The 17394-nt window shown below is 40.2% G+C and overlaps 1 protein-coding gene across 1 annotated transcript; it reads right to left on the reverse strand.

The window, feature by feature from the left end:
• Positions 1-1755: 1755 nt before the first annotated feature.
• Positions 1756-7908, reverse strand: LOC106980738 (olfactory receptor-like protein OLF3). Its single transcript, XM_015078810.3, has one exon. The coding sequence runs from the start codon at positions 2917-2919 to the stop codon at positions 1870-1872; it is 1050 nt and encodes a 349-aa protein (XP_014934296.3). The 5' UTR covers positions 2920-7908; the 3' UTR covers positions 1756-1869.
• Between the last annotated feature and the right edge of the window lie 9486 nt (positions 7909-17394).

A 17394-nucleotide genomic window follows, 5' to 3' on the forward strand; every position in this document is an offset into this window, starting at 1 on the left:
AAAAGACAGTTTGGTATTCAGTGCCCTCAGTGATGCCTTCTTTCCCTGCCTGCTTCATCCTCACTGCTTCCTCAACTTCTCTGACCTGTAATCCAGCTTAAGGACATTTTTTTAATTCTTGTGCTTTCTTCCAGCTCTGTACCTTTCACAGTTGTTACTTTGCTTGAGTTGTTGTCATCTCAATACCTTGTTCTCACTTTCCTGGTACAAGTACCATTTCTGATCCTTTCATACAGGAAGACTTCAGCAATCACCCCAAAGGCTTACTCACTGAGAAACTTATCACATTGCATTTTAATTGCTTCACCATCTATCATCCCTGCTCTGTAGTTATGTCATGGTCAGGAATGATTCATATTGATTATTGTGTCTCAAAAGCCATTCAAGTTTACAAACACATAGTAGTTTCTCCATTAACATTTCTTGAATTAACACCAAGAGATATTTAACCCACTAGTATTGACATCTTTTGACAATCTGCCTATATCACACATTGTAGGACCAAATTGTTTTAGAGTAAATTAAAATATCAAATGGGCTGTGGATTACATGAGACTTCAACCTTCTGAATACTGAGATTGTGTGATAATGTGTTCACAAATGGGAGAACTACAAATTTGCTGACTTACAGAAGACACAGCAGGAAGAAAGGACTTTGAGACTTCTTCAAGGGAGTGAGAAGATGAGCTACTATCACATTCTTTCTCCTCTTTCCCCTTCCTTATCCATTGTAGAATATTTCTTCCACCTTCTTTTTCCTTATTTAGGAAATCCAGTCTCATATATTCCACTTTCTAGTTTACAAAGATCAGATAGTGCCCTGGGAGGAGGTATGGGAGAAGATGTTCAATACGGAGAATAAAGGAAGACACTGCACAGCTGACTCAACTATCCTGATTCCCAAAATACATATTGAAATTGTCCTGCTTTTCACTGGCTTTGGCTCAGCAATCTGTCCTTTCTAAGATTAACTGTATCTTTTATATTTTATGCATTAATTAATATTTTATGTACTTATTGTTCCTGAAGTCTCAAAAAAGAGGTTATGGATTTTTCAGCGATTGGACAGTTTTAACATTTACGGTACTCCTTATATGTGCAGTAAAATTCCTCTCAAACTGTTTGTATGCTATCCAGTAGTAATCTAAACATGGCTTTTCCTTGACTGGCACTAGTCGTGTACACACACCTTTGGTTACATGCCAGTCACTGTAAAATAAGACCTTCAGTTGATGCTCCTCCACTGAGGTACTTTCATCAGACAGATGAGATGCTGTGAGCACATGTAGCAGCTCCAGCACAAAAACATCTTAACAGCCTTGAGAGCATCTCTCTTCTCAGAACAGCAACTCACACAATACTGGAGAAGGATATACCTGCTGTGTACTGTTTTGAGACTAAAATATAAAAACCGCTTTAGTTCTCAATGGAAACATAAAAACCTTTTATAAAATTTGGATGATTAAGAATTAGGGGCCCAAAATAAGATCCACAATTAGGTCCATGAATACAAATAGCGTGACACATCAAAACAGCAAATTGTACTTTTTGCTCAAAGGACAAATTTATGTACTTTGTCCCAGGACAAATTTATGTATATGTCCCAGGACTTATGAAAGGAGATTGAGTAAGGGCAGGAAGTTCCATTACCGCAGTGCTTAACTCCACTGAACATGCTGCTGTGACATAAAAATACAATCACAGCCCACACCCAAACCCACCCTCCAGCCTCCTACCCAGCATCACCAGTACATGTGTCAGCATCTCCTTCCTGGTTGCCAGGGCAATGCAGGTGATGCCTGCCATATCTGAATTAAGTGGGAAAAAACACAGGCAAAGCTCTTTTCTCTAGCTAATGCTTAGGATTCATCAAGTTACCAGTTTTGATGTTAATCCAGATAACTGTCCTAATAGTTTCTGCCAGGCACCCTTCACCTCCTTATTCCTTATGCTATAAATCATGGGGTTCAGCACGGGCATCAGAATGGCATAGAAGACAGAAATCAACTTCTCCTGAAGGACAGAAGGGCTGGAGTGGGGCTGGATGTAGGTGAAAATGGTCATGCCATAGCACAGTACGACCACTGTGAGGTGAGACGCACAGGTGTGGAAGGCTTTCTTTCTTCCCTCTCTCGACTGGATCTTCAGGATGGTAGAGATGATCTGAGTGTAAGACAAGAGGACCAGGCAGAAGGGTGTCATCAGCAAGACAATGCTAGAAACCATGATCGCGATCTCATTGGAGGAGGTGTCCACACAGGCCAGTCTGACCACAGCTAGGAGTTCACAGGATATGTGATCAATATACTTGTTTGCGCACATGGGCAGCTGAAAGGTGATGATGGTCTGCATGAGAGAGTTGAGAGAACCACTGACCCAGGATGTGATGGCCAACCTAGTACAGAGCCCTCCATGCATGATGACCGAGTATCGCAGGGGGTCGCACACAGCCACATAGTGGTCGTAGGCCATCACTGCCAGTAGAACAAACTCAATCCCACCCAAGCCCAAGGAGAAAAATAACTGGGCTGCACAGCTCACAAATGGGATTGCTTTATGTTCTGCAAGAAAATGCGGCAGCATCTGAGGAACAATACTTGTGGCATAAGAGACATCAACAAGGGAGAGGTTGGTGAGAAAGAAGTACATAGGAGTGTGGAGTCGGCTGTCCAGTCTGATCAGAAGGACAATGAGGAAGTTCCCCAGCACTGTCACCAAGTACATGATCAAGAAGAGGACAAAGAGTGAGACCTGTGTGTCCCAGTCACTGGACAGACCAAGGAGAATGAACTCTTTCACCCACATCTGGTTATCTGTGTCCATTAAAAAACATAGGATTATTAATCTGCAGAAGGAGACAGAAATAGCAGAAACTACTGAATTCAAGAACCATAAAAATAACTTCTTAAAAGAATGCATATTGAATACAACCTGTCAGCCTTAGCCAGATGTTTCTGATCATGTGTGCATCACAATGATAGGTTTGATCCTAATATGCATTCTCCATAAGAGAGACAAGTCATTCCTTCAAAATAAGCAGATAGTCTTAGGGATTTCTTGGAGGCCTAGAGATAATGCAGTACAATTTTAGGAGCTATGTATCTTTTCAACTTACCACAGTTTCCAGGGCAACAGAGGATTATAGGTTACAATGGAGGGATGAAGTGATAGACAACAAAGATCAACATGATTCAAAGTCAAGAACAACCTTACATTATCTACTACAATAAACATGATAAAAGGAATAAACAACAACGAGAGAGAGAGAGACAGAGATTCAGAAGTGGCAGATGTATAGTACAAACATGGCTAGTGTCTCATGCACAGATCTGGAATTTGAGAAGCTGGATATGAATCTTCTCTTATGACATACCAAATATGTGATTCGGGTTAGAGACTTAAGCTTTTACATATGAAATGTGATAACACTGCATAACTCACAAGTAGATTTAAGGCCAAATGTAGATAACTTATGAGGAACTTATAAACTGTTATTGGTAGTTGGACTACAGCAGGATTCAGCACTAGGTATCACAACACGAGCTCTTCCCCAGAAGAGACAGAGAAACAAATGTACTTTCCTTCACATGCCCTCCACCCTACACTCAATGCTAGAATAATCATCCTAAAACACAAATTTAATCACACCACTTCCATGCACATATATATTTGGGATATCTAACTGCCTACAGAATTAAGAACATCACAGATGGGGGAGTATTCAAACACTCATTAAGGAGGACCTGCTCTATTGTTGCTTTTATTAATTTTAGCATTTATTATTATCTGGGTGCTTTAGAGCCAAGTGTTTTACTAAAGTATCCTGCAAATGCTTAAATACTTTGCATGGATATGTCAGCTAACTATTTTTAACCCATCAGAAGTATATTTATTTCTAAAGTCAATTGCCTTGATTTTAAAAATAATTTACATGCAAAATAATTGATATCCAGATATGCCTGTTTTCTACAGTCGTAAAGTCTCCGTTTAGACTCCTGGTAGATTAAGAAACTAGAAATATCATCTATACTTATTTTTGTTTGTTTGTTTTTAGAGAAAGAGAGAGGCTGTGTGCACATGCGTATGCACGTGGGTGGGGGGCAAAGGGAAAGACAGAATGTCAAACAGGCTCCACGTCCAACATGGGGCTCAATCACACGACCCCAAGAATCACAACCTGAGCTGAAATCAGGAATTGGATGCTCAACTGATGGAGCCACCCAGGCACCCCCAAATAGTATCTATATTTTAAAAGCCAAATGAAGGAGGAAATATGGGTTGATCAGGTGATTTTAACACCTGCAATGAAACCATTCCCACATTCCTTTGGATCAGCTTTCAGCTAAATAGAGCTGGATTCCTAGTCTGCCCTCAGATGCACAATGAAATAATTGGTAGACAGTGTGCTGCACATCTAAACATTTTGTGTTAGAAAAATACAGCTTAGTCTTCTCAACTCTAATGGATTTGGGGATTTCATGCTCTCCTCAAACTGTGCTATTCATTAACGTCAAAAAGTAAGACAGACTTTTGAGATTATTTGTTCCATTTTTCTCAGTAAAACTGAAATGCCCACATCCTTGTCATACAGGACTAGGGACACAGCTCTTACTTAAAGTCAGGTGTGAAAAACGAACACAGTTAGGAACCATTCTGGTTAGCACCTCCTCCTGTACAAGACCATTTTGTGTTTTCTTCTCACTGTTCACCTCATCTCTAGCTGCTTTTTCTGTAGATACTTACTGTTCCTTTAATAAATAATAACTAATAAATAAATAATATCAAAATCCTGTTTCACATCCTTTGGGTCATATCTTCCTCATACTCATCAATCTTCCAACCACACCTATGTATGTTTGGAGATTTGTTAACCCAAAACTGAACAATTTATGCTGCCTGCTCAGACATGGCATCAAAAAATGATGTAATAGTGTAGTTCATCTCCTTAGACAGGAGCACTATGCAGGAAACATTTTCGGATTCTTTTGTTCTATGAATTGTGCAGGGTAGGACAATTACTGGGACTATAACAAATAGAACACAAAGCAATATCATAGGAAGGTGCCATTGAAATATTATTTTACAAATTTTCTCCTTGTTGCCCCATCACAAAGCTTTGAAACTCCAAAAATAGCTCGCTATCCCTTTTATGATGAAATTGTTCTTTGTCAATTTTGTAGATGTAATTATTCGAAATGAGATTTTTAAAACATGAATGACCTAACCTTATTGTGATCTTGAACTAGATCATATAGAATACCAAAAGCCTTAGAGATGGAGGAGAGATCAGAAATGACACTGAAAATATATGGAAGATCAGATCTGAGGCATGGATACAGACATCACCTCTTCATTGTTAAAATAGAACTTTGACCCCAGTTAAGGTATTCTCCCAATAACCAATTATTAATATAAATAGCAATTAGAACCAAAATTCTTTCTCTACAGGACAGAGATATGCAAACAAACAAACAAACAAACAAACAAAAACATTAGTGTTCAGATTCCTAATAAAACACACTTATCTATCTTTTTAAATAATGTTTAATGTTTTTTATTTATTTTGAGAGACAGAGATGTAGAGCATGAGCAGGTAAAGGGCAGAGAAAGAGGGAGACAGAGGATCCTAAGCAGGCTCCTGGATGACAGCAGAGAGCCCAATGTGGGGCTTGAACTCACGAACTGTGAGATCATGACCTGAGCTGAAATTAGACACTTAATGAATTGAGCCACCCAGGTGCCCCAATATTATCTATCTAAAACAAGTATTTAGAAAGTTCAGTTTTAGCCAGTCATGTATTTTTTTAAATGTATATAAAGAAAATCTGTCCATCTCCTTGAAACCTATGTGACCTTGTATGTTGGGGAGCTAAACAATCTTGGGTGGGACTAATGAAAGTCCCAAATGCAAAAGCAGAACACACGAAGGTAAGTCCCACAACCTGCAGATATGTTTCTTTCGTGCTGCTCAAAATCACTCAGGGCCATACCTTCATCAAGTCAAACTGTCCACAGAAATGACACTCTCATTTAGAGAGAGATTTCTCTGACTTGTGACCGAAGAGTTGGTTGATGTCAGCACTGAGAGCATCCATCCTGAGCAGGAATATTTGCATCATCCTGACATATGGAAACAGAGAATCCCTGGGTGGCTTGGGTGGCTGGTATCTCCAAGACTGGTTTCGTCTCCTGAAAGAACAGTTACTTTATTCTCTTTGTGGTCCTGTGAACTTCTTCTAGCCTGATTTGGTTAACCTGACTTTTCACTTAATCAGAGTCCAATCCTTGAAACTCAGTTTCTCAAACATATGCAAACCTGACACACACTTGGTGACATATTTTATTATGGTCTCATGTAAATTCTTCTCTTCTTGCTACTTCTTGTTCCCTGTAGCTAAGACCAGTGTTTTCATGACAATATAATTCCCTCCATCCGGCAAGTGTCCACAGTGCAATCCCCACGGCCAATGCCAGAAAAACCAACCCTGGGATGAATTAGGACACCTGAATCTTGCCTCCAGTTCATTCTCTGAGTGTCAAGGGTCTTTGAATAAGCCCTTAATTGCCTTACAACTTCATCTGTTACTAAAAAAGAAAATCATAATATTGTGAGAATCAAACTCTCCAGAAATAATTGAGATAAGAGGATATAAGGCAATTGATAATATATCTTTTCTTGTCTGGAAATGTAACATATTAATATTACCACCACCTGCTAGTCACTATCAGTACCTAACAAAAGACTCCATACTTGTGAGCTTCTTTCCTAAGTGTCTCTCTCTATGTCAGGACGAAGCTTTGGGATGGAGAAGCCTATTGTACAATTATACCCAAGGCTCATGTTCCTGCAAAGCACAGCTACTTTACCACATTTGCTACAATACTTGAGAAGATTTCACCAGCCATGTTTCATGTCCCTGATCCAAGTTCCTAACAAGTCACTTCATTTCTGTCTCTGTCTCTGTCTCTGTCTCTGTCTCTGTCTCTGTCTCTGTCCCTGCTAAGGCCACACTCCCACAGGCTGCGGAAGCCTCTCAGATGGTAATCAGTGCTGACAAACGAGATGTGTCTGCTTTCCTCTAGGTTGAAGCTGCTCAAGAGCTCTCCCTCCAGCTAGGGATGGACCATAGTGAAGAGACATCCCAAATTCCTCGGGCCCCGGTACTCCTCAGTCACCAGGGACCAGTTGCCATTGCGAGGGACGCTACTGGGAGGACGTTGACAAGGGCTCAACAACAGCTCACACACACAGACCTAATGAGCTTTGGCAGCAGCTGCATTGGCAGGGGAGGCTGACCCAACCCCCCAGGAGCTTCCTGCATGACAATGCTAATGGCTGCCACCACTCCCAATGCACAGGCCAGGGCCTCCCTGCTGCCCTTCTCCCTGTGGAAGGCTCTCCTCCATCCCTCTGCCTCTCACATCTTCGTTACAGCCTTAGGCCAGAGAAGCCAGCTTGCTGAGCTTGGATGATGTGCTCCTGGAGCCCAAACCAGACTTTTGCCTTCAAGGCCCCAATCTAGGAAGCCGTGACTGGAGCTGCATGTAAATCTGGTGGAAGCACCAATTCTGCCCTTTTGGTTCCAGATGCCCCTACATCTCCTTCTGGAGACAGGAGAGATATGCTTCACTCCCCTGATGTATGTGCAGAGTCCAGCGGGCTTCTGTGAGCATTGCCAGTGTGGTGGACATTCTAGTACATCCTCGTGGTATTATCTAAGCTCCAAAATTAACAGCCTCGCATAAACAGATTTAAAAATCTAAATTTATAGGGGCTCCTGGGTGGCTCAGTAGGTTAAGCATCAGACTTCAGCTCAGGTCATGATCTCACGGTTTGTGAGTTGGAGCCTCACATCAGGGTCTGTGCTGAAGATCAGAGCCTGGAGCCTGTTTCAGATTCTGTATCTCCGTCTCTCTCTGTCCCCTGCCCGTGTCCATGCTCTGTTTCTCTCTCCCTCAAAAATAAATAATCATTAAAAAAAAAAACTAAATGTAGAAAAAGTTGATGAAGGAAGTATTAGCAACAAAATGGAAAAGAATTAAGATCATCCAAGATCCTTAACACAAAAAGGTGAACTTTCTACCTGTCTTCAAACTTTTGTTTTAGTTTAATTTTGTGCTTATAGAGATTGTGTACTTATATGCTGTTGAATGAAATAATACAAAAGTGACTCTTGTGCCCTTTTTTGAGGTTTCCCCAATGGTAACAACTTACAAAGCTATAGTGCAATATCATAAGATAACATGGTTTTTAACAGCCTATAATTACATAAAGAAATTGTCATATGATATACTGTGATACTGTGATATTACAATATCACAAGATACTGGCATTGATATAGTCAAGATACCTAATGTTCTATCCCCACAAGAATCCATCATCTTGTCCTTCCATAGCCACGCCCACTTCGATGCAGCCCCTACCCTCTCCTGGACCTCTGGTAATCACTACCTGTTCTCCATAATTTTGGCGATTGAAGAGTTAGATGTTAATAGAATCGAACAGAATATTGCTTCTGGGACTGGGGCTTTTTCACTCAGTGTAATTCTCTAGAGATTCATGCACGTTGTTGTATATATCAACAGTTCAATCCCTTTTATTGTTGATGACTATTCTATGGTATGTACATACCACCTTTTGCTTAACCATTCACAGGTTGAAAGACATCCAGATTGTTTCTGGTCTGGAACTATTATCAACAAGGCTGTTATAAACACTCATGTTTAGGTTTTCGGATGAGTGTAATGTTCTTTTGAATAGGAAAAATCCCCAGGAGTACAATGGCAGGGTTCCATGCTAGTTGTAAATTTAGGTGTTTGGGCTTTTTGTTTTATTCTGTTTTTCATGAAACTACCAATCCATTTTCCAAAGTGTCTGCATCATTTTACATTCCTATCATCAACGTATGGATGTCCAGTTTGTCCTCATCCTCATCAACATTTGGTATTATCATGGGGAGGAGCCAAGATGGGGGAACAGCATGGAAGTTATTTGTATGTCTTGCGTCCATGAAATACAGCCAGACCAACACTAAACCATCCTACACACCTAGAAAACTGGAGGATTAACACAACAATCTGCACAATGTGAACCACAGAATTCAGCAGGTACGCGGCATGGAGAAGTGAACTTGGGGAGCGAGAGGGTGCAGGAAGGGAGGTGCTTTTGTGACCAGAGAGAGGATGGACACTGGGGCGGGGGCTGGGGGGATAATACAGGAAAAGCACCCCTCCCAAAAAGCAGCTGGAGAGAAAGTGGAAAATTGGAAACAGCCACAGGGACTAAACTAAAAAGGGAGAAAGGAGAAAGGAGAGGGTTTAAATTCCATTAAGACTGTAAACAAGGGGAGTGCAAAGCCTGCAACTCTGCAGCTCAATACCTGGTGGTGCTCTGGTGGGAAGGGCAAATGCCCAGGAACAGAGTGAGGTCCAGGAGGTTCTCAGGCCACACGGGGAAAAGCAGTTCCACTGCTGGAAGGACATTTGGTAGAGGCTGTTGAAGCCACCCAGTCCCAGCAGACCCCAGAAAATGGCCACATTCGCTGGTGCTGGATCAAGGTCATTAAGGGTGAAGCCTGGTGCCAGATGTGCGTTGTGATTTTCCATAATCCCTGAAAAGCTGCTGCTACACTATCTTGCAAACTTTTTCTGGAGCGGGCTGGCACCTGGTCACAGTCTCAGGGCGCTGGCAGCAGCAGGGTCCAGTGGGCGTTCCTGGGTGCAGCCAACATTCGGCCATTGCTCACTCGGCCATTGCTCGGTGAGACCCTCCCACAGAGGGGAGGAGTGGGTCAAACCTGCAGTCCTTCGGAAGTAAGGGGCCAGGGAAAACAGCCGCATCTGAGACAAAATTCGGGAGAGAGGTACTGCCTGGGGCCTGGTCACGGAGAGTGTTTTCGAAAAGCAGGGAGTGGACAAGAGCTGAAGACAGAGGACGGGTGCACAATTGCTGATCAGGGAGAACAGACTGGGTAGCTGGGTGGCGCCATTTTCACCGCTCCCACACATGCGCATATGCACCTACAAGCGCCACAACACTCCACCCCAGTAGGCTAGCAGTGCCATCTGGTGGAGAGCAGAGCCATTACACTGAGCCCCGCCCAACTGGGTCAACTTCCCTCTTCAAGAATACAAGTCTTACTGCCGACTTAGTTTATGGACTAAAAAGCACTACATAGACTGACTTCTAGGGGAAAGTGAAATAATTTCAGTCATACTTCAATCTGTTAGCAAGTCCATCTATTCAATTTTCTTACTTTTTTTCTTTTTTACACTTCTTTTCTTTTTCTTGAATACAGAAGGAAAAAATTTCATTTTTATTTTCAATTTTTATTAAAAACATTTTTCTTTAATTTTTATTACTATATTTTTTACTTTTGTGTAAATTTTTTCAAATTCTATTTTACTCCCATCATTTTATTTTAGTCTACTTCAGTGTATTCACCTTTCCAAATCTTCAAACGATTTCCTTTTTTTTCTTTTTCTTTTTTTCTCTTTTTCATTTACTTTCAATTTCCTTTAAAAATATTTTTCTTTGATTTGTTTCTACTATATTCTTTACTTGTGTGTATATTTTTTCAAATTCTATTTTACTCCCATCATCTCATTTTAGTCTACTTCAGTGTATTCATTTTATCAAATTCTCAAAATATTTCCCTTTTTTTCTCCCCTTCCCCTTTTTTTCTCTAATCTCAAACCACTTTCAACACCCAGACCACAACACACCTAGGATCTAGCATCATTTATTCAACGTGTGTGTGTGTGTGTGTGTGTGTGTGTGTGTAATTTTTTAATTTTAATATTTTTTTAATTTTAATTTTTTAATTTTAATTTTTCTACCTCATTAATTCCTTTTCTCCCTTCCAAATGACAAAACGAAGGAATTCACCCCCAAAAGAAAGAGCACGAAGAAACAACAGCCAGTGACTTAACCAACACAATACAAGTAAGATGTCTGAACCAGAATTTAGAATCACGATAATAAGAATACTAGCTGGAGTTGAAAATAGATTAGAATCATTTTCTGCAGAAATAAAAGAAGTAAAAAATAGGCTGAATGAAATTAAAAATGCTATAACTGAGCTGCAATCATGGATGGATGCAGCGGCAGCAAGAATGGATGCAGCAGAACAGAGAATCAGCGATATAGAGGACAAACTTATAGAGAATAATGAAGCAGTAAAAAAAGGGGGGAGATTAAGGCAAAAGAGCACAATTTAAGAATTAGAGAAATGAGTGACTCATTAAAAAGGAACAACATCAAAATCATAGGGATCCCAGAAGAGGAAGAGAGAGAAATAGGGGTAGACGGGTCATGTGAGCAAATCATAGCAGAAAACTTTCCTAACCTGGAGAAAGACACAGACATCAAAATCCAGAAAGCACAGAGGACTCCCATTAGATTCAACAAAAACCGACCATCAACAAGGCATATCATAGTCAAATTCACGAACACTCAGGCAAGGAGAGAATCATGAAAACAGAAAGGGAAAAAAGTCTCTAACCTACAAGGGAAGACAGCTCAGGTTTGCAGCAGACCTATCCACAGAAACTAGGCAGGCCAGAAAGGAGCGGCAGGATATATTCAATGTGTTGAATCAGAAAAATAAGCAGTCAAGAATTCTTTATCCAGGAAGGCTGCCATTCAAAATAGAAGGAGAGATGAAAAGTTTCCCAGACAAACAAAAATGAAAGGAGTTTGTGACCACTAAACCAGCCCTGCAAGAGAAATTTTAAGGGGGACTCTCTGAGGGGAGAAAAGATGAATATATACATATATATATATATATATATATATATATATATATATGTGTACACACACATACACACACACACACACACACACACACACACATATATATATATATATATACCAAAAGCAACAAAGATTAGAAAGGACCAGAGAACACCAGAACCTCCAACTCTACAAGCATCATAATGGCAAAAAATTCACATCTTTCAGGACTCACTCTAAACGTCAGTGGATTCAATGCTCCAATCAAAAGACAGAGGGTAGGGGCGCCTGGGTGGCTCAGTCAGTTGAGCATCCAACTTTGGCTCAGGTCATGATCTCCCAGTTCCTGGGTTCAAGCCCCGCATCAGGCTCTCTGCTGACCACTTTCTCAGAGCCTGGAGCCTGCTTCAGATTCTGTATCTCCTCCTCTCTCTGCCCCTCCCCCACTCATGTTTTGTCTCACTCTGTTTCTCAAAACTAAATAAACGTAAAAAAAAAAGACATAGGGTAACAGAATGGATAAGAAAACAAGATCCATCTATATACTGTTTACAAGAGACCCACTTTAGACCTAAAGACATCTTCAGATTGAAAGTAAGGGGATGGAGAACCATCTATCATGCTAGTGGTCAACAAAAGCAAGCTGGAGTGGCCATACTTATATCAGACAATCTAGACTTTAAAATAAAGACTGTACCAAGAGATGCAGAAGGGCATTATATCATAATCAAGGGGTCTGTCCACCAAGAAGACCTAACAATTGTAAACATTTAGGCACCAAATGTGAGAGCACCCAAATATATAAATCAATTAATCACAAACATAAAGAAACTCATCGATAGTAATACCATAATAGTAGGAGGCTTCAACACCCCACTCACAGCAATGGACAGATCATCTAATCAAAAAATCAACAAGGAAGCAATGCCTTTGAATGACACACTGGGCCAGATGGACTTAACAGATATATTCAGAACATTTCATCCTAAAGCAGCAGAATATACATTCTTCTCCAGTGTACATGGAATGTTCTCCAGAATAGACCATATACTGGGACACAAGTCAGCCCTAAGTAAGTACAAAAAGATCAAGATCATTCCGTGCATATTTTCATACCACAATGCTATGAAACTCGAAATCAACCACAAGAAAAAATTTGGAAAGGTAACAACTACTTGGAGACGGAAGAACATCCTACTAAAGGATGAATGGGCCAACCAAGCAGTTAAAGAGGAAATTTAAAAGTATATGGAAGTCAATGAAAATGATAACACCACAACCCAAAACCTCTGGGACGCAGCAAAGGCGGTCATAAGAGGAAAGTATATAGCAATCCAGGCCTTCCTAAAGAAGGAAGAAAGATCTCAGATACACAACCTAACCTTACACCTTAAGGAGCTAGAAAAAGCACAGCAAATAAAACCCAAAACCAACAGAAGACAGGAAATAATAAAGAGTAGAGCAGAAATTAATGCTATCGAAACCAAGAAAAACAGTAGAACAGATCAATGAAACCAGAAGCTGGTTCTTTGAAAGAATTAACAAAATTGATAAACCTCTAGCCAGTTTGCTCAAAAAGAAAAAGGAAAGGACCCAAATAAATAAAATCAAGAATGAAAGAGGAGAGATCACAACCAACACAGCAGAAATAAAAACAATAATAAGAGAATATTATGAGCAATTATATGCCAACAAAATGGGCAATCTGGAAGAAATGGACAACTTCCTAGAAATGGACAACTTCCAAGTTCCCACCAAAACTGAAACAGGAAGAAATAGAAAATTTGAACAGACCCATAACCAGTAAGGAAATCGAATTAGTAATCAAAAACCTGCCAAAAAACAAGAGTCCAGGGCCAGATGGCTTTCCAGGGGAATTCTACCAAACATTCAAGGAAGAGTTAACACCTATTCTCATGAAATGTTCCAAAAAATAGACATGGAAGGAAAACTTCCAAACTCTTTCTATGAAACCTGCATTACCTTGATTCCAAACCCAGACAGAGACCCCACTAAAAAGGAGAACTATAGACCAATTTCCCTGATGAACATGGATGCAAAATCCTCAACAAGATATTAGCCAACTGGATCCAACAATACATTAAAAAATTATTCACCACAACCAAGTGGAATTTGTACCTGGGATGCAGGGCTGGTTCAATCCACAAAAACAATCAACGTGATTCATCACATCAATAAAAGAAAGGACAAGAACCATATGATGCTCTCAATAGATGCGGAGAACAGATACTCAGATCAATGGGACAGAATAGAGAATCCAGAAATGGACTCATAAACGTGTGGCCAACTAATCTTTGACAAAGCAGGAAAGAATATCCAATGCAATAAAGACAGTCTCTTCAGCAAGTGGTGCTGGGAAAACTGGACAATGACATGCAGAAGAATGAACCTGGACCACTTTCTTACATCATACACAAAAATAAACTCAAAATGGGTGAAAGACCTAAATTTAAGACACGAAGCCATCAAAATCCTCGAGGAGAAAGCAGGCAAAACCCTCTTTGATCTTGGCCACAGCAACTTCTTACTCAACACATCTCTGGAGGCAAGGGAAACAAAAGCAAAAATGAACTACTGGGACCTCATCAAAATAAAAAGCTTCTGCACAGCTTTTTATCCTCCAAAAGAGGATCTCTTTTGCATTGTTGGTGGGAATGCAAGCTGGTGCAGCCACTCTGGAAAACAGTATGGAGGTTCCTCAAAAAAACAAAATAGAACTACCCTACGACCCAGAAATTGCACTACTAGGCATTTTTCCAAGGGATACAGGTGTGCTGTTTTGAAGGGACACATGCACTCCCATGTTTATAGCACCACTATCAGCAATAGCCAAAGTATGGAAAGAGCCCAAATGTCCATTGATGGAAGAATGGATAAAGATGTGGTGTGTGTATGTATATATATATATATATATATATATATACATACACACACACATACATACATACATACAGTGGAGGATTACTTGGCGATCAAAAAGAGTGAAATCTTGCCATTTGCAACTACGTGGATGGAACTGGAGGCTATTATGCTAAGTGAAATTAGTCAGTCAGAGAAAGACAAAAATCATATGACTTCACTCATATGAGGACTTTAAGAGACAAAACAGATGAACATAAGGGAAGGGAAACAAAAAGAATATAAAAACAGGGAGGGGGACAAAACGGAAGAGACTCATAAATATGGAGAACAAACAGGGTTACTGGAGGGGTTGTGGGAGGGTGGATGGGCTAAATGGGTAAGGGGAATTAAGGAATCTACTCCTGAAATCATTGTTGCACTATATGCTAATTTGGATGTAAATTTTAAAAAATAAAAAATAAAACAAACAAAAAGAAAACATTTATCACTATTTTCATTTAGTTTGCATTTTCCTAATGTTTATAAATGTTGAACATCTTTCTATGTGCTTATTTACCATCTGTTTATCTACTTCAGTAAAATGGATTTTTATGTCACTGGATTGTTTGTTTTTCTACTGTTAAACTTTGAGAATTCCTTGTGTATCCTAGATACTAGTCCACAGCTGAATATGTGGTTTGCAAATATTTTCTTCAGCCTGTACCTTAACCTTTTATCTTCTCAATAGAGTCTTTCTCAGGGTAGAATTCTATAAGCTTGGTGAAATTCAATTTATCATTTTTCACATTGTAACACAGGCTTATGTCACATCTAAGAAAACTTTTCCAATCCCTAGATCGCGTTATTCTCCTATGTTTTTAAAAAATTTATAGTCTTATATTTTATAAGTCTATAATGCTCTGGGGGGGTAACTGTTTCATAATGTGTGAGAAGAAGCTATTCTTGATATACAGATTTTATACATGTTTTGTTAACTTTGCACAAAGTTATCTTATTTTTGAGTTTTTGCATAAGCGTGTTCATGGAGACACTGACCCAGGATGTGATGGCCAACTTAGTACAGAGCCCTCCATGCATGATGACCAAGTATCACAGGGGGTCACACATAGCCACATAGCAGTCATAGGCCATCACTATCAGTAGAACAAACTCAAACCCACCCAAGCCCAAGGAGAAAAATACCTGGACTGCACAGCTCACAAATGGAATTGCTTTATGTTCTATTAGAAGATGCACCAACATCTGGGGGACGATGCTTGTGGCATAAGAGACATCAACAAGGGAGAGGCTGGTGAGAAAGAAGTACATGGGAATGTGGAGTCAGCTGTCCAGTTTGATCAGAAGGACAATGAGGAAGTTCCCCAGCACTGTCACCATGTACATGATCAAGAAGACAACAAAGAGGGAGAACCGTGGGGCGCCTGGGTCGCTCAGTCAGTTGAGTGTCCGACTTTGGCTCGGGTCATGATCTCAGTCTGTGAGTTCCAGCCCCACATCAGGCTCTGTACTGACAGCTCGGAGCCTGGAACCTGCTTCGAATTCTGTGTCTCCCTCTTTCTCTGCCCCTCCCCTGCTCTCTCTCAAAAATAAACATTTTTTTTTAAAAAATTATAAGAAGAAGACGCATATGTCCCAAGCACTGGACAGGCCAAGGAGAATAAACTCTATCACGCACTTCTGGTTTTCCATTCCATTAAAAATTGTGATAATTATTAATCTGTAGAGAGAGTCAGATATAACAGAAGCTGCTGAATGAAAGAACCATAAAAATAACTTCTTGTGAATACATGTTGTACACCTCTGACTAGGCTTATTCTGAGGTTTCATACCATTCATGATCCAAAATGGCAGGTGTGATCCTAACAGGCACTATATCCACTCTGCATCAGAGTCAGGACAGTACCTTCATTAAGAACATAGGGTGGTCTCAGGGAGACCCAGTGAAAGCCTGAAGATAATGCATTACAATTCCACGAGCTCACATCTTACAAACTTAACCTCAGATTCCAGGGCAAGGAGAGGATGGTAGGTGACAATCATAGGTACAATGATAAACGATGAAGAAAACTTGGTTGGAGAGTTTTTAAAAACTACCTTGCATATATCAACTAGACCCATCCAGATAAAATGGGTGAACTTATTACAAAAGGAACCATTGGGAAAAGTCAGGTCCTTGGAGAAAGATCTGGAATCAGAGAACCTAGATTTAAATTTTGATTTTATTGGGGCACCTAAGGGGCTCAGTCGGTTAAGCGTCCAACTTCGGCTCAGGTCATGATCTCGTGGTTTGTGAGTTCGAGCCCCGCTTCGGGCTTGTGCTGACAGCTTAGAGCCTGAAGCCTGCTTCGGATTCTGTGTCTCCCCCTCTCTCTGCCCCTCCCATGCTCATGCTCCGTCTCTCTGTCTCTCAATAATAAATAAACATTATTAAAAAAATTAAATATGATTTTATTCAGCAACTCTCTTGTTTGGTTCAGTGACAAATTTTATGTATGAAGCAGATAATATTACATGACTCACAAGCACATTTAAGCTGAAATGTAGGAAATGTATGAGGAATGTCCTTGTGAAATATTAGTGACAATACTGGTATAATAGTATGGGTATGAGCACTAACATGACCTAATTTAAAGTTAATATTGGTCAACCTTTATAAACTACTTTTTAAAAAAGGAAAGGTGGGGCCCTTGCGTGATTCAGTTGGTTAACCCTCTGACTCTTGGTTTCAGCTCAGATCATGATCTCGCAGTTCGTGAGTTCAAGCCCTGCACCGGGCT

This window comes from Acinonyx jubatus, chromosome A2 (genome assembly GCF_027475565.1).
Source record: "Acinonyx jubatus isolate Ajub_Pintada_27869175 chromosome A2, VMU_Ajub_asm_v1.0, whole genome shotgun sequence".
NCBI lineage: Eukaryota > Metazoa > Chordata > Mammalia > Carnivora > Felidae > Acinonyx > Acinonyx jubatus.

Coding starts and splice junctions, on each gene's coding strand:
- LOC106980738 (XM_015078810.3), bottom strand. CDS start 2,919: ATGCATTCTTTTAAGAAGTTATTTTTATGGTTCTTGAATTCAGTAGTT.